This window comes from Daldinia childiae, assembly GCF_008694065.1.
Source record: "Daldinia childiae strain JS-1345 chromosome Unknown Scaffold2, whole genome shotgun sequence".
NCBI lineage: Eukaryota > Fungi > Ascomycota > Sordariomycetes > Xylariales > Hypoxylaceae > Daldinia > Daldinia childiae.
The window spans coordinates 5720227-5747437 of record NW_022984643.1 but is presented as its reverse complement, the minus strand read 5'-3'; the positions used below and the strand labels follow the sequence as shown (position 1 = coordinate 5747437).

Here is a 27211-nt window from a genome sequence, read left to right as displayed (position 1 = left end):
TGTGATGCAGATTAGAAGATGACAAATTCAATAGTAGTTTTGGGAAAGGTGATCGGCAAGCTGACTAGGTTATTAGTCAAGCCGTCTATGGGGGACGAGATAGATGTCTGTTTGACGTGATAAGATTGAACGTCGGTCAAACAGAAAAGAAGGACGGTGTTGTCGAGGAGACTTGACGCGTAACAGAGTTGCGGAAGTCAAGGCAAGTAGGTAACTATTAGAGAAGTTGAGAAATTGAGAAACTGTGTACCAAAGAACTCTCTGATAACCAGAGAATTAAATGGAAAAAGAAAAAGGAAAACGAAAAGAAAATTATCTAGCAATGTAAAAAGGTTTGCTAGAAATTTATGATGAAAGAGTTGTAGAGAATATATTTCCTAAGGCAGGTTCTTTTCGAGGGCAACATCTAAACGCACAAAAAAACGCGACTCGGAAATATGCTCAAAAGTGGCAAGAGCGACGGCAGTGCTTAAGGAAGGAGCCGGCGATTAACCTCAGGGAACAAATATACCTACATACATGTAAATGTATGCAGGTACATACCGGCAGTACCTGTACCTGTCGTTCCTGCCTGCAGTTTCCGCAACAATTAAGATACCTAAAGTTTATTTCGTTATCGTTCCGTGATTTCGATGCCGTTTCTAGTTTTATTTGTATTAACTTATACCACGAGACTACCTAAACTTACCTAAACTTACCTAGGTAAGAAAAGTGAATAGGAGGTACTCTTTCTTATCCACGCCCCTAACGTCCCTAACGTTGATATTGTAGGACGCTCACATGCACGTACTCCTTTATGTCTACTTTTACAACACTCTTATTCGAAGGGACGTCCCAACCATATCCCAATCATATCCCAATCATATTCCAACCAGGTAAGATCCCATATTCGTCCTAAACTTCCTCTCTGCTCACCAAGGAACAAATCACTAACCGTCCTGTTTCTAGATAGACCCTGATATTATTGGCTATTATTTCAACGAATGACCTAAAACGGAAATACCTCGTGCTCTAGTGACTCAAAAACCTAAACGTCTCATCGTCTTTTGGTCTTTTGAGCACATCGATTGCTGTTTCCAAGTGACGCACCACGTCCTCGGTTCCTTGCAACGGCAACGGCAATGTGCCTACCCGTCCGAGAACGCATGCACTCAACGGCTGTCACACCCTTGTCAACCAAATACCGCTAAGCCTAACAATATAACAGGCCCATCAGAGATGGAGTGGATAACCGGCAGTTACTAGGAATGGCCTGGCTTCATCAGCCTCGACGCTGTCAGTTGCACCTGTGTAAGGTATAAAGGGGAAACGTCCTCTCGTCCTCTCGTGTATCAGCTCCTGTGCCCCCGTCGCGTTTTATGATTGCTTCCTCTTTCCGCTCTAGATCAAGAGTACATATCTAGAAGGTAATACCTTCAATCCCCTCCTTCACCCATTGCCCAAAGAAGGTAATTCTATACTGCGGATCTTTCTTCCTGGAGGGTTCTCTCCCGGTGAGATAAGTATATATCGAGATGTCTCAAAGACTAAAACAATCACTGAGCACGATGCGCTAATGGAGTCTGTGTTAGCATGATAGAATATGGTATGGGGCTTAGCTCGACCCCCGAGACGAATCTCGTGAACGTAACACAAAGGCGTCTAAGAAAGGAGACCTTATTGACGCGATAATTAGGATGCTCCGGACACCGGTGAATCGAGAATATTGTAAACGAACCCGTATGCTGTACAGCCTTGTTCAAAGTAGCCGAATATTCAAAATGCCCTTTAACCAGGCCAAACATGGTGTCATAGATACCTACCTACACATAGTGCTAATGTGTGGATGGTAACATGATGATTGTTTCGGCATCTGCATTGCGCGTATATTTGGCTATCTTAAGCCATCAAATACTGTATCTTGTTTCAGACTGGATTATTAACTACCGCATATCCTTAAACTACTCCCTAATGTTATGCAGTTTGCTCTTAGATAATCAGTTCTGAATATAGGAACTACTCAACGATATCTCGACCAATCATGTCTACATTCTCGAAGAAATCGTTGGCAATTGTACCCTTAGGATAGTTTGCTAGCACCAATCCCTCGGTTCCTAGGCTAGGCAGGGGTTGGTATATCACGGAATGGCTGGGCGGATTCTTCGGCAAGACGGGATCCAAATTAATAAATATGGATATGGCTTTGATAGCAAGTCTTCCGATATTATGGATAGCTAATCCCACGCCGGGTTGGCTCCTAAAACCGAACAATACGCACGAAGCATATCACATCCTACGAAATATGCTCATTTTGCAAACACCTAAGTGAGACACGTTTTCAGATTCAGATTCTTTTAGTATTGTTCTCCTGCTATGGCCTTTTATATTCGCTTATCTTTAAATAAGATCCCGTGGCTAAAACTAGCAGTGGTTATAAAACAAAACCCTGAGTGAATAAGATTTCTTTGTATGTAAGGTTTGGGCATTTAATGTCTAGAAATAAAGCTGGTTGAATAAAACTAACAAGCTCGGATTTCCCATAATACCCCAGGTAGTTATTTGAATGTGATATTATAGAGACAATTCGTCGAAGCCATTAAGGGGCTAATATTCAACAGTTAGCGCCTTAATGAAATATCTTGATCAAATAATCACAGTGTCTGCAGAATGATCTGGGCAGACAACTATCCTTCAGGTATAATAGATCAATAAGTAAATATGAATTATGTACACGTTATATGTACTTTGTCTATACAACATCAAAGCTTACTGGGCATAAGACATACTTTGTATACAGGTTAGTTGTCTAGATCAACTTACTAATCTTAGGTAGGTAGCTACCACAATATTAGCTCAATCAAGGGGGGCAAGCTAAATATATACACCATTCGCGTGTATCATCCAATGTAGCAAGTCAAAACATCGAGTTTAAACATTTATAAAGTCTTTCTACCATAGAGTGATAGTAAATATAGAAAGGTACGTAAGAACGTAGTGTGTAGACGTTCATGGTATCTTATAGCTCATGTAAATCCATCCCAATGCTTGCCTATCCATAGACCGAATGGTTCCCTGTAAACCCCGTGGAAATGTCCATAAAGCCTCGTAGTAGATGCTAAATCCGCAAACGCCAGTCCTAATGCAAATCCTTTGTGTATTCCTATGTGTAATTAATTGTCCTGTCTCACTGTCTCTGTTTCCTAAGTACCGACCCTCTCTGGCCGATTCCAGCGGTTGACATACGGTTCTCGTTAGTCGTAGTTGTCGCTGGTACGGTGTCTGTCGTTGAAGATAGTACGCCCGAGGTTGATATTGGCCTTATAGGCTGTGCCTGCTGTAAACTCTCCGGGCGCTTTTGTAGCCTGCCATTTGCATAGGCCGTCGGGATTTTCTCGCCTGTCTCAGTACTTGAACTTCTTTCCATCCCAAGTCCCTTTCCTTTTTCGTCTATCATAGCCTTCTTCTTTTTGCCTGGTGTTAGAGCTGCCAATGCGGCTGGCCCGGAAGCGGTAGAGATACCCGAGCGAAAGTTGGTCCAGTTATCAGTTGTTGATTTTGTTTCATCTACAACCATGAAGATCGCTCCGGCTAGGAGAGTCAAGAGTACGACAAGAGTACAGATGGCCGCACCAGCTCGATCGCCTCCAGATACCGGGCCAGAGAAAAACCGCCCGTTAGGATCCACTCGTCCACTATCGGAGCCACCCGCCGAAGGATTACCAACACTGGTTCCACCAGTGCTATTGGTAACCGGTAGCTCAGCATCATGTATCATGTTGGCCAGCACCACTTCCATAGCCGCCATTTGTTGTCCAACACCAGTCGAACCATCCCAGACACCGCTGTTATTCGCCCACTTTAACCCGCACATTCGGTGGTTATCACCACCGGTACACTGCTTCGCGGCAGCTACGGCAGAATTCTGTAGCAAAGTTTTGATTCGATCGAAAGTCCAGGGTGCCCATTTTGTAGTGGCGGCCATCCATCTGCTCAAATATGCCTTAAATGATTGCTGATCCGTATCACATAAACCAACTGGCTCGCAAGCAATCTCGATCATAACTCGATCCGACGTGTCGTTTCCGAAAAAGAATATCTCCTCTGTGCTGTTTAATAGACCATCTACACGTTCGCGCCACATCTCAACATCGCCCTGTTGGTTCGAATTGTTTGTATATGCGACCATGGCGGCTGATCCTAGAAGGAATGCACCAACGTTGTACGAAAACTCATACGGTATGATAGTAGTACAGTTATCACCGATATGCGCTCCATCGTAGACCCTATAATTATCGTCAATGAATTTGACGTTGACCATCCAATCCCACGTCCTGACAGCCCAGTCGGCATAGGTAGTGTTGCCGGTGTAGAGCGCTAATCGTGCGGCGATGTTGAAGAAACATGCCTGCGAGATAGAATTCTTGTAGTCAAAGCCGGTATTCCACGTAAAGATCTGCCATCGCAAACCGCCATTACAGTCCTCCGGATCCCATCGAGCAGCTTGAGTGTTGAAAACAGCCTGAGCCAGTGCTAACCATCCCGGCTGATCTGACGGCGGGTCCTGGAATTTGTACTCAGCCGCGGTCATGACAGCCATCCCCCAAAATCCTTGGTCATCGTTACCCTCGGTAAGTGTCTGGTTAGGAGGCATATAGTCATTATACGGGCCGACCTGATGAAGTAGACCTTGCTGAGCGATGTCGTTATAAGTGGTGTCCCCAGTGTAATACCAATAATCAATTAACGCGCCCATGAAAGCGCCTCCTTCCCACCCTGATGCCATGAATTAGTAATGAATAGAACCTAAAGAGCTACATCAAACTCACAGTAATACGGTTGTGGTAGAAGACCGGGGGTTTGTCCGGGTTCGTTACCGTGATAGAAAGATACCAAGTCCTCTGCCATCTTTTTGGCTGTATCCTTGATGGAATCTAAAAGTTTCGTTTCGTAAGAAGCTAGGTAAACATGAGTAAGTAGTGAGCTTATCACATACCTGGTGATTCAACATCTAGTTCATATGTAGCGACGAGGTTGGTAACCATTAAGACCGAGGCTACCGATAATACGGCATTCCGCCGCAAGTGCCACAACCACATGACGACGAGTTGAAGTCCAACTAAAACGGAGCAAATAGGGGAAGTCTAGTTGAACACAAATATGAACATGGAATTAAAAAAGGGTCAGATTTTACTGGGTTATGACATTGCAAATGCAATTCCCAACCGACAGGATCGATGTAGTACGGCAACACCGGGTGTATTGTATTTGTGTTTGTGTAAGTGTGGTGTGGTGTGGTGTTTTGTGAATTGTGGGAGTCGAAAAAATCCAACATCAGCAATATGGAACGAGGAATGGTGATGACAAAGAATGATGTCGATAGAATAGATGGAGGAGAGACAACGACCTCATCCGAAAGTACTACTGTATCTACTTAATGTATGAAGGTACCTAAGAGTGCAATAGTGTAATTCCATTCCCTGCACTTGAGGAAGTCGCATTCCTAAAAACACGCGCGCATACCAGCTAAATATCATGGTACCTAGGTACTTATTTGAGTATTGTAGGTACATCAGTAGTGCTTGTAATAGTGCTGTAATACGAGGAATGCCCCGCGTATTTCTCCAACGGCACCAATGATAGGGGTCCTTGATCGTTCGATCCTTCTACTCTTACCACGAGAGGTAGTATTAAGGTAAGAACAATGAAAAAATTTAAGAGCCTGCCTTTTAAAAGTGTGAAAGTACTACATAATGTCATAATGTAGGCTATCTCTTACAGTGACATATTTGTTTCCGGTCCAGCTTCTTTAAAACTGGCTTTAGGATTTGAAATTTGAGAATTTGTTAGACCGGCCTTTTCGGATCTGTCGTCTCGGCCGCTACCGTCGACATTAGCGTAATAACACTACTGTTATATGTCGTAATAGGATTTGAGCTACCCCAGGTAGTTGTCCATTTGGGTTCCCTTTTATTACTATCATTGTAGCCGCAGCCGAGGGAGGTCAGGCATGATAACGCCGAATAGTCCAACGGTCTAGGTCCTTTTCGACCTTTCTTGCAGCTTACTATCACCTATGTACGAAGTACGGAATAATAAGATTGTATGTAGAAGCGGGGAAATTCCAATGAGGAAAAGACATAACTACCTCCTAGTGTAGCGTGACCCTATTATTTTGTTATACGAGACATCCTATGAAACTAGAATATACCATACCGCGTGTAGTATAGTGCCAGACTAGGATAGCCTCGCAATTCGACATGGACCCATTAAGCATTCATCAAATTGAATGGTGAACCGACTTGTACGAGCTATCCAAAATCTTAAACGTCTGACATTGGGGAGAGGTGCACTTCATTATGGCTGACGGAGTCCGTATTTACATATTAATATCATGTTGTACTTCGTATATTATCGTATAAGTGCAGATGCGAACAGTGCATCATTAAATTGTTGTTTAATTGACTTTGGGAATATTGCGCGTTTAACACTTGCAATAGCTATAAAATGCTAGCGCTAGCAATAAGCTACAGAGAATGTTTCTAGAAGCGAAGACTCACGTGAATATTTAGGCTAATAAGTCCAGGGATGTTATGTACATACCTAATAACCCTTGCTATTAAGACGGGTACGACCGTGTACATAATATTATATTAACGAAATTAAGGCCGACTGGGACACTTCGTTCGTTTTCGTATAGTGTACCTAACCTAACCTATTTTAGTTAATATAATTTTATTATGTAATCCACTAGTATCGATGAACGCCATCAACACAACGCGAAACCCCCGACAGCCAGTCCCAGTTAGAATAACCCCATCGGTCACAATATGCGTCAGAAACGGATTTGTGAGAATTTCAATCTCTCATGTAAACACACCAAGAGTTTTCTCCATCTGCCTCTTTCTGTACGACGTCAGGTATATGAAGAAGCTGGTCTCATAGTTGGAGGTGACATTGTTCTCTGCCGAAGACCCCCAAAGATATGGTCCGAGGAGTACCACTTCATCTATAATATCCTTCAGACCTGCCAGACTATTCACGACGAAGTCAAATTCACCCTATGTACAGAGAATCGCATCATAGTAGACTGTGAAGCTGTTGACTATGGCCTCTACTACCTGAGCCGATTATCTCCTCGGATATGTTCCGAGCTATAGAACTTATATGTTCACTTATATGTTAATGATTCATGGAGCACGCATCTTAATATCACATCCCCGCTTACTCTTAAGCGAAGATGTATCAGCACATGGCAGACAGCCGCGAATCATATACTAACCTATGCCAAACCACAGACTCTAAAGCTACACCTCATTTGCGATACAGGTAGCGACGAGAAGACACAACTTGTCCTACAACCGCTCAACAATAATTTAAATATACTTGCAGACTGTTGGATCCGTCTCCATCCGTTAAGAGATAGTTCGCTATATACGGTAGCCCAGGAAACAGCATTACGAGCAAAGGGGGTGGATCCCGATTTACGAAAGAAACCATTCCAATTCATGAAACTTCCGCCAGAACTTCGCCTCAGGATTCTCAAGCATACTGATCTTGTTACCCCTTGTAACGAGGTTCAATGGAGCCCCAAGATTGGCTTCCACGTGATACGCCTTGGGACCTGGACGCATTGCTGTAATGAGGCAGATGAAAGCCACTTAACAGCATCTTATTCTCATGCGTGGCAGTTCTGGACCTGCAATCCTTCCCACGTCGACGCTACCGGATATTTTTGCTCCGCCCGTCATAGTAGCTATTCGTCTAGTTGCCAATGTTGGATTCCGCCAAAAGCCATAATGCTAGTTAGTCAAAGCATGTACGCATATGCTATCGAGATTCTGTATTCTTGCAACCGCGTTATTATCATGTCGGATCCGGACATTTTCTATTCTAATATTGGATCCCAAGACCTGACAAAAAGGTTGGATGTCTCGAGATTCTTCACTAGGCACGTGCGGCCAGAAATACTCTCACATCTGCGTAGTATCGAGCTCGTATTTCCTGCATTTAGCGTTGGCGACTTCTTCTACCCAAAGCCAACTGACCCGATATGTGCTGATTGGCACTTTGCGATAGACAATCTGCGCGCCCATGCTAACTTAAATGCCATAACGCTCATCATACATATGAGACTATGGTTTGGTCCTACCGATTGCTACGTCCGAGCTGTAGATAATCGCAGCCTATTCCATCATTATTTGGACGACTGTTACCGGATGCCGATCTTAGTATTGAAAGTGCACAAAGTTTTTCTAAAGCCATTGAAAGCATTACGCGACGGGGGTCTACAACGGTTGTTCATCTTCCTTGAGTGGGATTGGCACTGGTCACCCTCGCGAGGCTGCGCACCGCACTGTCTGGGCTACCGGGACGAGCTGAGTAACTATGTTGACGACATGGAAATAAATCTAGAGAAAGAAGTGATGGGTAATGATTATGATAGTTGTGCTCTCGGGAAGATGGAAGTATACCCTAGCCAATGGATGCTGATGGTTGAGTGATGTATTCAGAAGAACAAGTAGGTCTGAAAGGAGTTGGAAGATGACATCATAGCTTAATCGGCCCGTAGGTAGATTACGTAAACTCACATAAACTACGGTGGACTATTAGACCAACTGTGCCAAAATCAAAAAAGTCAGTCGCACTATATCAAATAAGGTAATAGTAACATTAAGATTACAGTATAAATTCGGCTATTTCTACTATATACACAATTTATAAGGTTATACATACCTTTTATATAAGTATAACGTTACAAATATCAGTCCAAATTATTTAGAAAGGGTATTAATATATTCATTACAAAAAGACAAAAATTTTAACCCAGGTTTTATATAATTCGACCTTGAATTCGTAAATATATTAAAAAGGCTATATAATCATAAGCATTATTAAATACATTACGGGCTACCTTCCCTTTCCCCACAAACTAGCTCATGAACTAGAGACAGTAACCAATCAAATTTAATCTTTACTTTAACCTTAAATATATACAAATACGTAAATATACAGGATACAACTTATACACTGCAATAACTTCGCAAATAGACTATTTTAAAAGTCATAATTAAAATCATCTTATAGCTTCAATTAATGCGAAAATAATAATCCAGCTTGCATCTTTATATGTCTTAAAGCTGGAGTATAATATCAATATCAAATAGGTGCTATGTATGTAAAGAGACTAACACGTAATACCCTTCAAGACCACCACTTATAAATATCTAAGGTAAATATTTCAACAACGGATAAATTATTCAATACGTATCTTATAAGCATGCAAGTAGGATCATTATTTTCGCATCAATTCAATCTATAAAATGATACCAATCATAGAACTAAAAATGTAATATTTATAAAGTTATTTAAGTATATTGTCCAAGACGAAGTCCGTTATATGGTAATAAAATTAATAAAATAATAAAATCTTATATTTCAGGTATTTCGGGATACTGTGCACCTAGCGTTGCTTATTAAATTACCCTTTTTGGACAGCTCCCACCCATTTTCTTGATTTTGGCACAGTTGGACTAATAGTCCACCGTATAAACCTTAAAGTCTTAGTTACATAAAATATAACAAACAATTACATATCAACCGACATCAACATTTACACTTACAAACATGCCGGATTCTATATACTGACTTTGGCTGACTTCGGGCAAGGTTACGATCAATTCTTAATGTTCCTTGCCCACCGCTAGAAATATCCCTTAAATCTATTAAATAAAGCCTTATTACACTAAAGACAACCTTATAACTATAGGCTTATTCCATCGCAGCGATTACGCGTACAACTCTAAGAGTGACCGACTATTTGTCTATATATACCTTATATCTATATTAAGTCGAGCAATAGCGGGACCACGGTAGACCGGTAAACTCGCTAAGCTATTATCAGCTCGGGGAGCCGACATATCCCCGCTTGAAAGATAGCAAAGGAGGTACTGTACTGCAGGCCTCGGGATATAACTAACTATTCGCTAATTCATTCCTGGATTTCGGAGACACTCCTCCGAGTTCTTGTACAAGAATACCACGGGTCTTTCTATAAATGTCATAACATAAATCAGATATTACGTTAGTATTATCGGTCATCTAGCCAGACAATTTTGATGTTCACACGATATCATGTCGAGATAAGACCGTAAATCATCGAATGAAGCCAAGTACTACTTCATCACCAACCAACTTGTTTACCTTGTGATACCCCAGATATCAGCTTATATTATATAGCACGGTAACCTCGCATCATGTAACCTCGATGGGCTGTATCGGGTGCCAAGATAGTAGATCGATACAATTCCACGCGACCACTCAGATTTTCACACTCCAAGCCATAGGGCTGAGTGATCGCGAATTAGTTTAATATTTTAGCCTATGAGAGCGTCCTAATTGATTGGTTGTAAATCCGAGCTGAACCGCCTCGTCTTATGTCTCGGAACCGACGCCCGTGCCCATATCCGATTAAGTACTCCTGAGCCGACAACCGTTTCTGTCACGATCAGATTTCTGATATCACGCCGGCAATTACTATGTTCATTATTGATACGAATAGCCTAAGCCTTTTTTTTTTCCCTTCCTTCTTTCTTACTTACAATGAGGGAAGGATTCTAATCTCAGCTAATCCGTCGTGTTACACACCAAACTATTCGATATCATCTAGGAAGCCCAGGTCGATAATTCGTTGGCTTTCAGGGGCTAATCCTTCGTAATTTACACCATAAGCCCACCGGGGATGTCGCGGGAATCACATCTAGACCGCTATTCGTTCCATAGGGAAAAGCAAGCCACGGTCCCATTACGATGGCTCGATTCCCCTAGGTAGTTCCAAAATAGACCCTGATTAGTATCCGTCGACTGAAAAGGGACCTGCCAAGAAAATATATAAAGCCCAGCACCTCATCAACAGAAGGAAAAGATGCAATACAACACAAGCAACGCAAGCCAAGCTTTCGGATAACTACCGGCATCATTACCTTGACCCCAGACTCCACTTATCCAATTATACCTATCCACCCAAGCAACTCATAATGCAGTTCATTGTCCATATTGCCCTTGCTGGCGCTGCCTTGCTTAACGGGTAAGCCACTCCACACTAACATCAACGACACTACCTTCTCGTTTCCTAAAACTAACCACACGTCATCTACTTATAGCGCCAATGCTGCTCCCGCCGAGCCAACTACACTACCGGGTCACATAGTATGCACCAGTGTCACAACCATTACAACCACGGTTCCTCCTGTCGGAGTCTGCCACCCTGTGTGTCTCTCACCAACTAGGACCTGTAGCTTCGGCGAGCCTACCGCTCCCTCTCTATCTACCATCACGACCAGCATCCTCCCCTCGTGTACAAAGGAGGTAGTGCTACACGGGCAATGCGGCGAGTGCGCTACTTGCCTCCCTGCTCCGACCCCGACCCCGTTGGCCTAAGTTTATCAACTATGCGGGCAGCGTGTAGTTCTTTAGCAGCTTCCAAAAAAGGCATTATGCGAAGACTGTAGCTGTAAGGGATGATCTATAGGCAGTGTTTGTAAGGAGTAGAGCTCAAGCTTCACAGCATAGGATAGGAGGAAAGTAAATAGGAAAAAACTTCGCCTTTCACTTTTAGTTAATTCACTCTCTTGTTGTTTCTCATAAGTCTGACTCATAACAGTGACTGTAATGAACTTTGGATAGTAGCTGAGTCTAGAAAAAGTAAAAGAAAATCAAGACTAAGTACAGTCATACTCACATAAGCATGATAAATTCCATATATAAGGGTGTGATGTGACATGAGTTTTGAACCTTATATCGATGAACAGTACAAAGGGGTGCTGACGAGAAGAAAAGAAAAGAAAAGGCTGTTGGGTGGTTAATGGATATATAAAGCCTCGCATCACACATAATATGGGGGACTCGATGGCCGCTAACAGCTAAAGTTGAACATTAGGTACTTAACACCTTAACCTAGTTATAAGCCATCCTCAAAATACAAGAACCTCATCACATCAAGCTCTATCTTCGTTTGTTTTTTACTTATTTACCAGAGTTATCAAGCTGATCACTTAGTATATCTTGGAATTTTAAGCTGGAAGTAACTTTGGGTTCTATGTGTTGGGACCCGAGTGTCTGTTCTTATTTGTACCTGATTTTGTCACTCTACCGTAAACGTTACTAAACTTATCCCATTTTTACTTTTTTTACTACAGATAGAAGGTTGAACACTGAAATAATGTTTCCCCTATCTCCCTGAAAGATTTCGATACCGGGACTTGTAAAATATACGGCACTGTGGGAAAGGGGGAAGTGTATAAGATTCTCAGATAACTTTAGTCTACAGTACCATACGGTTTAGTATTAGATTCCCTTTATTTCATAGTAAGGGGGAAAGTTGCGAGTTATTACATTGTTTTATTACTATCCGTCACTGGAAAGAGGCACTGTTAATTTGCTACGACGTTAGGCAGTCTCTAGGTTATGATAATGATACCATATTGAGTACGGATACTCCCTACAGATGTAAATTGAAAGGAACGTGGGTATTCTGCTTGCCGAAGTACACAATACAACAAGAAAGGAAAAAGGACGAAAGGAGAGAGATTCCACCAATGTAATCAGAATACATAATCCACCAATACCAGCCATTTGCCATTTCCTAGTACAATATTTCCTTGTCCTTGTACAAGCATCATTCAACGCCAGCCATATCCACCTACCTCAATCCGGATAGGCGCTACAAATCTGTCCATCAGTCCTCGCTTCGAAGTCTTAGTGTTAATATCCGCTAAGAGTCAGTTAGGATTTGCCGTCAAAACGGTCAGGGTATCACTTTCTTAGACTACATTCTCAGTCTTCTTATCGTCAATGACGATAATACCCTCCTCGATGTAGGCGGGTGGAGCATCGATTTCTTCTTGATTAGCCATCAGGCCTGACTTCTCTTCGTTGGCAACAGCTTCGGTATGAGCGGCCTTGTGGCGATGGCTGTGGCGATGGTGTCGGTGGGAGTGGCCACGGCGGGCAATCGCACGCCAGATGAAGACGGCGATTGTACCAGCAATCATGCCGAGACTGTAATTTGATTAGTATGCATTCTTACTATTTATCATTGATAGAGAAAACTTACATGCAAGCAGTAATACCAGCAAAGATACCAACAGCAACAGGCAGCAGGATGTGGGAAGCGATATTCCTAAACAACAATTTCCAGTTCTTGTGGCGATGACCATGGTTGGGTTCTTGAGGTTCCTCTACCTTGCCTTCATCATTACCCTTGACTTCGTCATGGCCCTTAACGTTAGCAGGGCGACCACCACATCCTTTGTGGAAACGAAGGCCGGCAAGCTTCTGCATAATAACAGCCTTCCACTTGCAAAGTAGAGTGGTGCACTCCTCTTGCTTATCCATAGGATTGCTTTGCGCCGTCTCAGATTCGATGGTTTTAATTTCGCCAAGCATCAACTTGCCGGTAGGAGTCTTGACAACATTGACCTGGATATTTGGAATACCATCGACAAAGACATCGCCAACTTCGATGATGTCAAGATTGATCTCGATGAGCTCTAACGCATCTTCCTCATTCTTGGCAACAGGTCGAGTCTGCATGCCAAAGCCTAGAGTCTGAGGCTTGGGGCCCTTAAAATGAGGCCGCTTCTTCATTTGTCGATGTAAGACATCGGGACGAACGGTAGCGGCAAGGGTATTTCGAAGGGGGTCTGGGTTAGGAAAAAGCTCGAAGCCGTTCAACATCAAGCGATCGGCATTGTCGGAAGGCACGATGCCAAAGTCCAGCTCCAAATGGCTCGGGATATCGTTCACGATCTTCACCTTCCCATGGTGAGGGATGTGGACAGGACAGCCGGGACACTTGAGCTTCAAGTTTTGGGATTCGACGGCTACGATAGCAGCATCGACTCTAATGGGGACTGGAAGGGGAACTGGAAGGGTAGTGATCATGTCTTTGTCAGATTCGGAGATGTCAGGAGGGAGAAGGAAGGCGTTTGATAAGGCCGCCAGGCCAGCTGCGGTAATGATTGATGTCAACTGCATCTTTGGTGTTATGATAACAGCGGACGAATAGGTTTAATGCTTCATAGAAGCGCAGGATAAATGAAAAGAAATAGGAATGTGTTGTTGTTTTGATGAAGAGAAGAAAGGAAAGGTTTGGTTGGTGGCGTGTTTGATTGTATCAGTTTGTAAGGTTGAAGACTTGAGAGAACCGGACCCTACGGACTTAGATGACGAGCTGCGTCACACCTTATCAGCTGTGTGACGATTGTTAGTCAGGGGCTTTCCAGCTGTATTCACTTGGCAGTAGTGGACAGATTTGACAGTAAACGTATCGAATAAACACTGTCTTCTATTTATCCAATTACCTTTCTAGAATGTACTTGCGTAACCCGAACGTGCCGGATACCCATTACGTAAGGTCACATGACTGCCGTTTCTATACCCACCAAGTACTTGGGTACTTTCCTATCTATCACCATTCTATGAATCCATAAGGGTAAAGATGCAAAGGTGCAATCCCCTAACCCTTATACATTCTTGTGCAGATACGGCGTATCTACCAACGACGCAGCCTCGCTATTAGTTGTCATTTGACGTAGCTTAGGTGCATTTCAACTCAGGATTTTGCGCTAAAATACGTAGTTAATTTATCAACAGAATACTAGAATTGATCTTCAATCGCCCTATATAATGGTATCACCGTCTCTGCTTTTCTAATTTCTAAGCGATATTTTATAAACATTCTATACACAAGCTAAGGGCTAATGTTCGTTTGAGGTTGTTAATATTAAATACCTACCTATTCTGTCAATTCAGCTCAAAATGCCAAGAAGACTTCTCTAATCTTCAAATGCAAGATATAAGCCTTTTTCTATGATTTATTTTTAAATATAATTAAACTATCAATTACACGAGTAGAACTCGGCCCTCTTAGCTTGTCGGTTTTTATCATATTTAACCATGTCATCTAAAGAACTATTGGGGGATATTGTGGTTACTTTGGTGAAGAAGACCCGGCGATCTATGAGGTCAAACGCCGAAAAGTCGGACCCGTCCACTCATAAGGACGGCGATAAATCCCCAAACCCGGAATTAGGAACTAATATACCACGCCCACCTTCATACAGGACTGCTGTTACCAAGAATGAAGAATTCGCATCTCCCGAATGGGTAAATACCCAGGAGTCCCTTGACGGACCACACAATCCTCGTATAGAAGTCACTGAGACTCAGATACTGGATATAGCAACATCATGTTTTCCCCCTATCCCTCACGACGCAGAGTTACCGCCACTACCAAAGCCAGTCTTAATCCCTCGTGTTGAACCAGGGCTTCACATCCCATTTGCACGTGCGTGGGCGCTAGAATTGGCAAACCACGCTGTCATCCCAGAAGATTTATTAGCATTTATCGACAATCTTAATGTCCTCATTAGGCCTCATATAGCCGGTCGCGCGGCTCTGGTCACAGCCTTTGCTGTTGGGTTCATTCCTTACGACGGAACTGATGGAATCGCTGCTGCGTTGGAACTGGCAGCGAGTATTGGAATGGCTATCGTAAATTATAAGCGCTGCAAGAAGTATTTCGGCATCATGAACGAGAAATACTTCCATCCTCGTAAATTACACATGAAGATCATCAGCCCCAAGCGGATAATGAAGATGTTTAACCTCGACAAGAAAGAGACCTTATTGGATCCCCTTACCGAAGAAACTCTCAATTTAAGCAGTCAGGAAAGATGCATTAAGTACATGTCCAGGTGGGCGTGCGAGCTGTCCTTTGATAACCTTCCTCCCCCAAACGGGCAGACGACCGTGCTTGCTAGAATGGCTGCGTGGGAAGTCAAGCATAAGATCGCGAAAGCTGAGAAGCAGGCCAAAAGGAGCAGAAAGCGGGCTTGGAAGAGGCATATGAAGGGTAAGAAGCTCAAGGATTGCTGGTTAGAACGTGGTAGGGCTAAATCTCTCGATTGGCTTCTGATTCAAAATTTGGATGAGTGGGAAGCGGCGCGGGCCGAGAAGGAGGCTAAAAGGGCGGCCAAAAAGGAGAAGAAGCAGAAATCTTAGTAACATAATAGGCGCTTAGGTCGACTATTCAGTTTACTATTTACGATGTACATGTTATATATACTCTTTGGTATTTCGCTACAGCTACTCAAAGTGTGCTGTCGACGAGTACCCAGTGTTAACTTAGGCATTCTGATGCTACTTGCATTTATATATTATGCTGACTGGATATGTTCCCTACTTTGATATTAAACCTTAATGACTTCAGAATGTTTTTAAAGACCTCGAAAGTACCGAGGCCATTATCTTTAGGAAGAACTAAACTATAACTAACTAGTTGAAGCCAAACAGTCAATCAATTGTTTTAGTGTAGATGAAAATATGAATAGCCCCTCCTTATTAACGTGTTACTATGAGATGATTGCTTGTCGCTTCTAAGGCAAGCAAGGCCCTTAGTATTATATATTGATATTAATTATACCCTTTAATGCCATTGCTATATTTTACACCGAGGGATAATAAATAATTAAGTCTATAAGTGCCGCTTCCTTAATAAATTTGAAAGTGTAGTAAATGCTTGGAAACACGAGTTTGATTAGGGCCCGTCACAATTATTTAGCAAAAGCAAACTGACTTGATTGCTATATTAATTTTGATTGCTCCTTACCTGGAGTAATTTGAGACAAGCGCATATTCAAGCCGTGTCCGAAGTTTTATTTTCATAAGGCTGGGTAAATATCTCTGAGTTTAGTTCTTGTACCGAAGTACCTTCTAGTTTAGGCGTGTTCCGTCTCGGTGTCTCGATGCTCGGCCAAGAGTGGGGCCACTAATTGAATTGATTCAACGATCTGAAACTGTCCGAGACTAGCATCGATTCCAAGCCTATCGTTTGCACTCCAGCGTCTCGGGACCTCCCCCTCTGCAAGATGGCTGGTTTGCAGGAACGACGGCAGAACTGACGTATGATGCAAGCCCGCCGCCAATTATCTGAGATTCACCGAAAGGATTCTACAAGGATCATTATACATATCATCATGCTTTTTCGTCGTGTTAGCCACAGGTTTTCATTAGAATGTTTATGTCTAATCACAATTGAATATTATAGAGCATTTCTTCCATGTTGAATGGTAGAATGGCTGGTTGACTCAAGCGCGCCTAAAGAGGGATTATCGGCCAATGGGCGAATTACCAGTAAGTGGATTCTCAGTGCGTTGGATCGCCAATACATACACATTACATATGTAGGTGGTGCATCACCTTTCGAACTGCATAGAAGATTACTATTACATAGATCCTATTTACCTACACCGGGACTCTGAGGATTCTTGGGCAACACTCAATAAAGCGCTGTCTCATCGCGCCACACAACGTGGGAAAGGCTAAAATTTCCGGTCGATCTGTATCACTATATATTTTTTCCCGTTAAGGGAAATGATACTTGGCATATGGCCCCCTATGACCACCTGGGTATGGTTCAACGTTCATTATGCACTCACTTGTTTGGCTTAACCATTGCATACTCTTGCGGGGTTCCGAGTCTATGTAGTTGATAATTTGCTTGCCAACCCAGACGGATGGTTCGTACGACGGAATGTGTCTGTTCAGGTACTTTGTTTGAGACGAAAAGAGAGCTACGTGCGACAAACTTATATCGTACGTAGGAGTCTTACTGGTCAGCCGCTCTTTATTTAACTGTATTACGTGCGCCACCCTCTTATATAGATTCGTGACGTCTTTCTATTTATGTTTAAATGGTTGATTGTATATATAATCTCTCTCGCTCTATTTTGCCTTGTGAGATTCCGACTCGACAAAGTTGCGCGCGGGACTTTACAGTACGTACCCAATAGAACGATCAAAACGACTTAGACCGGGATGACGGACGTTGAATTGTCTGCAAGTAACGACACTAGTGTTTCTGATTGGTGAAGCTTCCCCTAGTGGTTTGCTGATTGGTTCGAGATCTTAGCTTGAAAGCAAGGATCTTAGACTCGCGTACAGGGGTTCAGGGGTCATCTATCCATTAATCGTTTGAATCTTCCTACGAATTATGCTCTCTGGATAAATGCCAACCGCTTCAGGAATGTAGCCGTCGTCGAATTCGCTGACCGATGTTACGTCAACTATTTCCATGACAAGCGCCGTTGAAGAGTAATTTTTATAATCCCTTAAATTTGGGGGTCCCACGTGTATATACGCTATGTAAATGAGTTATGCATCTGTTTATTTGCCTTTTGAATACCTAGGCGACTACTAGGATAATATTCGTATGTGAATCGCTGTTGGTAGGGGTTTAGAATGAGGTTTTTAGATTCGGCGGTTATTACTGGGGTTTCCATGCTTGTCCGTGGGTCCGAAGTCTCGTTAAAGATGCGATGCACCGACTTTTCTGGAGCCTCTGGTGCCATCGTGAAGCTTTTTCAGTCAAGCCCGACCCCCTTTTCTCCATAATTTTGCATAGACGACATGAACTAATGCCAGGCACTACCCGGACATTAAGCAAGGTATCTCGATTAGACGAACCTAAACGGACAGAACGGGGGAGTCGCGATTGACAGTCACTTCCGTTCTGTTCTCTCTTTCTGTCTCTCGTTGGAGTTTGTTCTTTCTTTTCGAGTTTCTTCTTTCTGTCTTGTGCAACTTGGGATTGCTTGTTCAATCACATTTTCTGTCTGCCTTGACTGGTTGACTGGAAACTCCATCTACTTTTGAATCTTTGTTCAGCCACCTTCAACGAATATCACAACTCACGACCAAGTGTCGTCTGGTCTCACAGCGCCGTACTTATTGTAATTGTCTGTTTGACACTCTTTCTTTTACTATTTCTAATTCTCTACTCTCGTTTTCTTCTTCTTTTTTCTTCTTATATATCGTTCTCTCCGCAGGACATCCCATCCCGTCTTGAAGACACTTGGTTTGCCCGCGCGTCTTTCGTTTTTCAAAATCATCGACCTTACCGTCGCCTTACAACTTAATTACTGTTCAGATTTGTAAGATCAGCTTGCCTTGAGCTTTCGGTTGGCTTTCTGTCACCCTAACCCTGTGCCGTCCGTGGTCCTGAAACGCGAACGGTATCCAAGACTTGAAGGTCACATCATCTGGATCTCTCTACCACCCCACTCTCACCTAATCAGGAGCAACGTTGTGCGACGACTTCGGTAGCTTCTTTGCAGTATTCCCCAGCTCGTCGGCAAATATTTCGTCTTCCGATCGTGTCCGAGTCTTGGCCTTGTTGGAAGACATCGGAAACACCCACGGGCTTTCCTTCGTTTGAGTATTATCAATCTTGGGTGTTGCCTCCCAGTCTGGTACTAGTCACTCATTATCGAACGAACCCTGGCCGATTTGGGTTGATAAGAGGAAAGGCTAGTACCTGTCGAAACGTCAAGTGTACGTGATCTCCTACTTGGTGCTATATTCTTTTTTAACTACCCTGGCTGGATATCCCTCGCCGGTTAATGTTGCTGCGACCAGTAGAACTGGTCGCGCCGAGTCCGGATTTTGAACGGCATCTGGCTGGATCTTATGATGCCCTTGGCTCTGGAGTTAGGGTCAAACCTCAAGTTCAATTGCCATTTCCATCCTGACTGTTTTACGAATCCTGATGTACACTTATCATAATTATGTTCATTTTTACCTTCAGCTTAGAGACTGACCGAAATTTAGCTTACATTAACAATCCTGACGATTTAAAGTGACTGGGTTACTTTTTAACTGCGATTTTCCGCCTGCCTAGTACCGCAGCAGCTTCTATTCTTACTATTTGTCTTGGTCGGGGTTGGGATCGGGTTCGTACTTAGTCGCTTACCGGCCGTTATTCTGGATATAGCGAAGACGACGACTTGGTTCCACGACCGTTTACCGAGCCGGGCGAATTTCTGTTTGCGATACCTTTGGTTTATTTACGTCGAAGTCATTTCCCGCGCTATTAGGACGAACACGAGGCCAGTAGTTTCCGATCTTGTTTCCGTTTGATTCCTCTGATCCACCTGCCGGCGGGTCATCGGGTACTGGCATTGTATCGATTTAAACTCGTAGAGTTAGGAGCTGGGACTTGTGTATGCGGTTCATATAGCCGGCAAAAGCCGTGAAGGATTGGAAAGTGGTATGTGGAGATTTGATCTGGGTTTTACGCTGCCCAGACTGTTCGTTTAAATGAGTCAATCTCAAAATGGGCGATATAATGGCCAACCACCGGCTATGGGGGGGTCTGTTAAAAGAGCAAGGGAGATGGCTAGAGCGAGAGAGTTGGCCGAAGCGAGCGGGGCAAGGGGAAATATAGCAGCATTTCCAGAACCTCCATCCATAAGACGACCTCAGGTACCTGCGGGACTACAACTTAGGGATGAACAAGGGCGGATAGGAATGGCGATATCGGGACCGACACCGCTGGCCCAGTGGCCGCTTGCCGGGCCCGTCGCAGCACCGTCACCTAGTGATTCAGAGCCATACCGACCGCCACCTGGCAGATCGCAACCACCCCAACGCCCTCCACGTCCTAGCAGAGTGCCGTCGATTTTAGACAGTTCTCGTATTCAGGAGCACACGCCTATCTTCCAGTACACGCCTCAAAATGCTAGAGCATCGGAGCTGTCCGCACCCGAGACAACACAAAGCGATTCATTGAGACTGTCGACTAACTCTTCAGTCGGAACGATTCCCGATTTTCCATTACCGGTGGCTGCAGATTCGCTAACTCCGACAAGAAGGAGTGCAAATCTAGGTCCGCCGCCATCTTCAAGGAGAGGAGCTTCGTCGTTTTATTCAACTATTTCGTACGTTTCACCGATACCAGAAGAAAGCCCGAGAACGCGATCTCGTACTTCTTATGCGTCTAGCGCAGCGATACCGGAAACCTTCGAGAGTTTCTCGCCAGGATACAGCCCGGGCGCGGTTTCCATTAACGATACGATAGCGGAGGAGTCTTTTATTAGCGACGACGCGGATGAAAGTAGCCTAGTTAGGAGTGCGAGCATTGGAAAGAGGGGAAAGCCGGCTCTGATAACCACAGGAAGCTTTGAAAAGAGGGATTCGATGCCGAGACCTGGACCGACGCCGATTCAGGGCGGACCGTTTCGAGACGGCACTGGATATATCGAGGCCTCGTCAAGCTCGTCAGGAAATATTTCCAGAGAGGCCGTCAGTAATGGTGTGACTGCGGATAACATGCTGAATGCTTTTGAAGGCGCTAGCGCCACAGACCCTTCATCGATACGGAATGCTGTTCCATCGCCGAGACCATATAATAGACTTTCCGCAATTCGACGTCCACCACGTCTTGATATAGATGCAGTAAGAGCAGCCGAGGCTAGGGGGAGCTTGACGAGCTTGCCGGATCTGATTCGACGGGCGACGAGGCTAGCATCGCTGATGGATAGAGGCCGTAGACCAGGGAGCCGTTTTGACGATCTCGACTTTCCCGAGGATACATATGGCAGTGATCCTGAGAAGGACTTTTATTGTTCGTCCCGCTACCATCTTTACTTATTTAATGTACTAATTGACTTGGCAGATAATAACAATAAGCATCAGTCTGGACTGTCTGACATGCTGGCGGCATTTCCGCCACCAGCAACTCGAAGTGGAGTACGAAAGAGTAGACTCTCCGTTGCTTGGCCGTTGGGTCGGATGTCGTTCCGCGGCCCACCGGCAGCAACTGAACCGGGGTTCGATCCTGAACCGGAACCGCAGAGGAAGGGGCGCCGTTGCTGCGGGTTGCCTATATGGACTCTCTTTGCATTGGCCATCATGTTACTATGCATCATAGCCGCTGCAGTTGTTGTTCCTGTCAAATTTCTCGTTCTTGACAAGGCAGCCGAAAAAAGTGTAGCGCAACCAGCCATTTCAGACTGCGAGGCGCAGCTAAATTGTGCTAATGGGGGCACAAACGTGGTTGTGCAGGGTGTCTGTTCATGTATCTGTTCCAACGGTTTCACTGGGGCGAACTGCACAGTTCCTACTTCTCAAGGCTGCACTACAACATCAATCAGCATGGGAGGCTCCGACATTAATAACGTCACTATTGGCCAGGCAGTTCCTCGCCTTATCAGAGATGCACAGAGTAATTTCTCGATTCCTCTAGTCGCCACATTGATACAGTCAAAATTCAACAAAGAAAGTCTATCCTGCAACACGGAAAATGCGCTGGTAACTTTTAACGGGCAATCTCTGCGAACACAAGAGGGCTCGGCCGAGGTCTCTGACGTTAGTTTGAGTCCTGATCTCGCGCAGGCTGCTGTAGCTGCCGAGGATGTCTCCATTACTCTCAGTGTTTTCCCGGACGTTGATATTACATTGACAGTTGAAAATCCGGCGGGGACTGGCGCGTTTACTGGGAGCTTCGTGGTGACTACTCTAACTAACCCGACTACAATTTCTGGATCTACTCTATTCGCCACTACTATAACACCTAGCAATTCCAAGCGATCTTCACCTACGCCATACCCTACGACAGTCCCGACAACAGCACCCGCCTCGACTACTACTACCCCAAGTAGTACAAGCTCGGCCCCCATGCCAAGTTCAACTTTTACTGTTACAGAGGAGGTTGTCGACTTTGCGCGGGTGGCTATGCTTTATATCTTCCAAGAAAAAACATTGTCCGATGCAGTAACTGCTCAGTCCTCAGTCCAGAGCTTTTTCACTGACGTAGACGCCGGCCGAAACACGTCTTCTTGCGTGATGATGGAGCAAGGATTGAATATAACTCTTGGCGGAGGAAACACGATTGATTTCGTGAACTTATTCGTTGATATAGGTAAAGGACGAATCGGAGGTCGCAATAATTAATGTGTTTTGACCGACGAAGCTTACGCGCCTACGTTTCGAATGCTATTTGAGCCGGTCGAGTAACGATACCAAGCTACCCGCTGTGCGAATAACAGGGGCGAGCTGACTTATAATGCGCCGCGGGCCCAAAGAGGTTACGAGCATTAAACGTATGACTGTTCTATTTTCTAAGTTGAAGACAACCCTAAGGGCTTTGTTCTTCGTGTACAAAATATTCGTATCGATTTTCACGCATGAGCGGCACGGGGAAAGCAATTGCATGTGTAGAGAAGATGGTTTAGCGCCGGCGTAAATAGGGGAGAACTCGTAGATAGCTCGAGCAATCTTTCGAGTCAATGTTTAATAGAATCGTATTCTAACTACATAAATTTTTGAAACCACTTTTTGAAAAGAGGTTGCCTGATGGCATGGTTCGATAATTCCGACCCCGCCTCATTGTTACTTATCTTGTTGGAACGTCGGAAGCAGAGTGGGAATATTGAAGTTTAGTGTATCTACATGGTTGATACAGTAAAAGCGAAGTACGCGCAACGCGTCTATATACTGTGCGAACATTAAATCATTCGTAATTCCCCAACGTATATTAGCTAATGCCGCGCAAGTGTTGTGGAGGTTGGTCCACAGGCTTTCAGATACGAGGATTGCAGGACACGATCGCTTGGATCTGGAAATCCATACAGTGTACTAGTTACGATACAAGCAGTTCCGATCCTACGGGAACTTTTTTTCTTTATTGTTTTAGGGTCGGTAAGTAAAAGGAACTATGCCTAATAAATGTGTAAAGAAAAGAAAACTATAACAGCCTTATTGCAACCCTAGTCCCTATTTCAATATTCGTGATATTTTTTATTTATTTTTTGCCGTTATTCGCGCAAGCGGTGATGCAGTTTGACTATGGCATCTAACCAACCCACTTGTCTATATGTAGCGTAGTGTACCATGTAAGATGCGGCGGTAGTTCAGACCTTGGCGTCGCATGGTTAGTGTGTATGTATGTAGTGCGGTTACAATATAGGTAGGTATATATCTACATACAGGTATCTTCTTCAATGCTTTCAAGTTTCCAAGGCGCGAGTGCAGGTTTAGGGCTTGCTAGGCTAGACGGTACCCGTATATATGCAGGTACGGCCCCGTATCTGCCGTGACCGCAACGGCGATTCGCGGAGGTTGGGGCTGGAGCGCTATATTGATTTTGGCTTAGAGCTGATAAGATGGTGGGTTATACATACATACCTAGGTACCTACATAGCATACCTATGCAAGTCTAGACTAGGAACGAGGGGATCATACATACGGGGAACCTCTGGAGTTGCAATTGATGGCCCGTGTGGATGGGGATGGGCTGGTTATATATATGTAAGGTACAATCGTGATGATGATGATGATGATGATGATACAGTGCATATGTATATGTACCTATTCGCGAGGCAGCGGGTCTTAAACATACAGCACGCACGTAACGTATATTATATGGATTTATACATATTATAATATAATATAGCATATCCTATTTGTAGGCTGTGCAGACCCCCGTAGGCCCGTAGGGAAAACGCAGCTAGGGCTGCTTACGAGGCTTAAGAGACCCAATCGGATGGCGTCTGTCGGTGTGAAGATGGAAGGGGGGGAGGAGATGGAGAAAAATGCAGAGGTAGAAGAGAGGGCTGAAGAGATGCGGTGTGGCCTCGACGGCCCGGATGTTTGGGAGGGATATGGGGCTTTATGGGGCTTTATGGGGCCTTTTCTAGCGTTGTGATTGATTTATCTTTGCTGTATGCCGTAGGTAGGTACATAATTGATGGACTTGGGCTGATGCAGGGGCAGGGCGTTGGTCCGCGTGGGCTGGGCAAGTTTATGTATAGCCTGTGCTGAGGGATCGACAAGTGCCGGTCTGCGCGGGGGTTTGCTGCTGTGCTGCTAATGACCGCATGGCTTAATGCTTTTTTTATACCCTTTTTTCCTATTGTCTTTCGGGTTCCTTTACTGTCCTTACTGTACTGTGCGTAGTATTGATGATGTGAGAGGGAGGAGTATGTATGTAAGTAGGTACACCAAAGGATGGGAGGATTCTGCCCGAAGATACCACACACTGTTCCCTCTTGGACATTTTCTCATCCCCCTGTGTCTTGCATGCCCGAGATGCGGGTCTTTCGGGCTTGACCCATCAGTACTCAAAAATATTCATTGTTTTTATATCTGTACTTCTCTCCCGGACCTCTGGGATTTCTTCTGAGAGCTGAAGGGGGTTCGAAAAAAAAAAGAGCAAGAGTAAGACAATCGAACAATATGAGCAAATAAATTCTACACTCGCCTAGCCATCTTCCCAGCCCACTACGTTCCTTTTTGATATTTATGATTATGATGATGATAATGGTTTGAATATGATCATATTATCTGTCCTTCCTTTTGAATAAAGTACGCCTCGGATCCATCATTCGCTTTACCTGATCCAAGCCAATTGCCGAGAACATTCCTTATTACCTACCATACTCGTCAGCCCATCGCCTACCCCGGATTATCATCACTCATTACCGACTCGACCTGGAGCCATCTTGACAAGATCGGTGGGTTTCATAAACTTGAAACCAGCGAATGCACAATCCTTAAGCGGTCTTGGGGAGCGACTGCAGAATATTCATTACACACAATGCTGGACCACGAAGCCACACAAGGAAAGCGGAGGAGTCCCGAGTTATTGGCGCTGCCGAAACTGATCGTACCCACTACCATTGTTGAGGATTTCGATGCCAACTCATCGAATGGTAATTTCGTCCTCCAGCCTCATGCCCTGAGTGTCGATTTTCAGTATAACAAAGGCGAGCCTGTATCACCATGCTCAGATGTTTCACTCTCATCTCGATGTAGCGTTGTCTCACTTTCACCATCCCTCTTCCCGCTACCACCAAGCAGTGCTACTCCGCCGACTACCGCTCATTCATCAATACCGGACTCACCGCCACCACCATGCACATCACGTTCGCATTCTTCTATAAATTCATGGTTTTCTCCGCCATCGCCGCCTCCCTCTACACCTCTACCTCCCACACCAACACAAAAAAGGCTAGCTAGCCTCATCGGTCTTGCGAGTGGCCTTGAAAATGTCCAGGTGCCTGCTTATGCAAAGGTTAAGAGCCCTCTCTCAGAGTCGCCTGAAATAAGTCCGGCATATCCAACAAATGATCCTAGGACGCCACCCCGGCGGCTCACAAACTTTACCATCGACTCCCAGGGATTCCGGGAGTCGGTAATAGATCCAGACGTAACCCTCACACCACCACCACCAAGGTCATCGCTACCGCCTCCGTACTCACCTGGTCTATGTACCCCGGAACGTTTAAGTAACATCAGCGTACCAAGCACCCGAGTAGACTCAACGACGCCGTTGGCGTATAATCTAGCGGATTATGAACAAGGCCGAACTCCTCATAGCCCTGAGTCGGAGCGCGAAAGAAGAAAGCGGCGCGGGGACGTAGAGGCCGGAGGGACAGGTTGGTGGGCGCGACACTGGCAAACCAAGCCGCAGAAAAGGAGAAAGAAGATCACGATGACGATTGTAGGTGCGGCTTCGGCAGCCCTGTTAATGGTTGTCGCTGGGATTGCCGTTGGGATATATCTGGCGGTATCCGGTAGTGCGTCATTATAGGGCAGGCCTTACCCGATGCATCTCATATGATATGATATAAGAGTTATTTACGATATGATTATGATGTAAGAAAAAGAAGGGCTAGAAGGTGAGATAGACAAGGTACCAAGGTATGCTTATGTATAAGTATACCTTCATGTATGTATTATGAGTGTATGAAACCTATCTGGGCTGTGTGCCATGGAACCTCCAGATAGACAAGACAAGATCGTAACGAACCGTTGTAAGTTTATACTTCAATTTTTACCTTTCGACCTGCACGTAAGATGCATCCGATATATATCCGAGATATATCCGATAGGTAGTTATAAGATCAATAATAATATCAGGTAACTAGCTTAAGTACCTATGGTTGGGGATTTATAATCATGCGCATATAAAGACGAATAATGAGTGAGAAAAATATAGGATTCGCTGCTTACGCGAAGAATTCAGATACCAAACGAGAACTAGCACGTGAGAGTTTAGTGGTCCGATGGGCATTTATGCATATTCGGGAAAAGCGACTCCCCGGGTTGATCCACTAATCTCCAATGCATATTTAGGTACCTAAAGCACGGGGTTTGTCTTTTACACCGACGACGATTTAAATGCTTACGAAATCTGTTCCCATCTATCACGGCACAGTTCATCCAGTCTGAATCATCTTTATAGTCATATTTTAATCTGCTCATTATTACTCTCCTTATTCCTAGTCATAAAAACTACACACCCTAATTAACTCAGCAATAACATCTTTTATATTTAGAAGTGCTGATATAATTCGTAGCCCTTTACCAATATTTACAGCATCTAGTCTGG

At 44.3% G+C, this 27211-nt stretch overlaps 4 protein-coding genes across 4 annotated transcripts; 2 read left to right on the top strand and 2 right to left on the bottom strand.

The window, feature by feature from the left end:
- Positions 1-3163: 3163 nt before the first annotated feature.
- On the bottom strand, positions 3164-5021 carry GL218_02410 (Mannan endo-1,6-alpha-mannosidase DCW1; the record flags this gene model as incomplete). The annotated part of the gene is made up of 3 exons (XM_033578927.1): positions 3164-4752; positions 4806-4910; positions 4973-5021. 3 exons carry the CDS (start codon positions 5019-5021, stop codon positions 3164-3166), a joined length of 1743 nt encoding a protein of 580 aa, XP_033438666.1.
- A 7776-nt stretch (positions 5022-12797) lies between these two features.
- GL218_02409 (uncharacterized protein) lies at positions 12798-14013 on the bottom strand (the record flags this gene model as incomplete). The annotated part of the gene is made up of 2 exons (XM_033578926.1): positions 12798-13035; positions 13091-14013. 2 exons carry the CDS (start codon positions 14011-14013, stop codon positions 12798-12800), a joined length of 1161 nt encoding a protein of 386 aa, XP_033437765.1.
- Positions 14014-14934: 921 nt separating this feature from the next.
- On the top strand, positions 14935-16041 carry GL218_02408 (uncharacterized protein; the record flags this gene model as incomplete). Its single annotated transcript, XM_033578925.1, has 1 exon — positions 14935-16041. The coding sequence occupies one exon, from the start codon at positions 14935-14937 to the stop codon at positions 16039-16041; it is 1107 nt and encodes a 368-aa protein (XP_033437764.1).
- A 5931-nt stretch (positions 16042-21972) lies between these two features.
- On the top strand, positions 21973-22478 carry GL218_02407 (uncharacterized protein; the record flags this gene model as incomplete). The annotated part of the gene is made up of 2 exons (XM_033578924.1): positions 21973-22326; positions 22395-22478. The coding sequence occupies 2 exons, from the start codon at positions 21973-21975 to the stop codon at positions 22476-22478; spliced, it is 438 nt and encodes a 145-aa protein (XP_033437770.1).
- Between the last annotated feature and the right edge of the window lie 4733 nt (positions 22479-27211).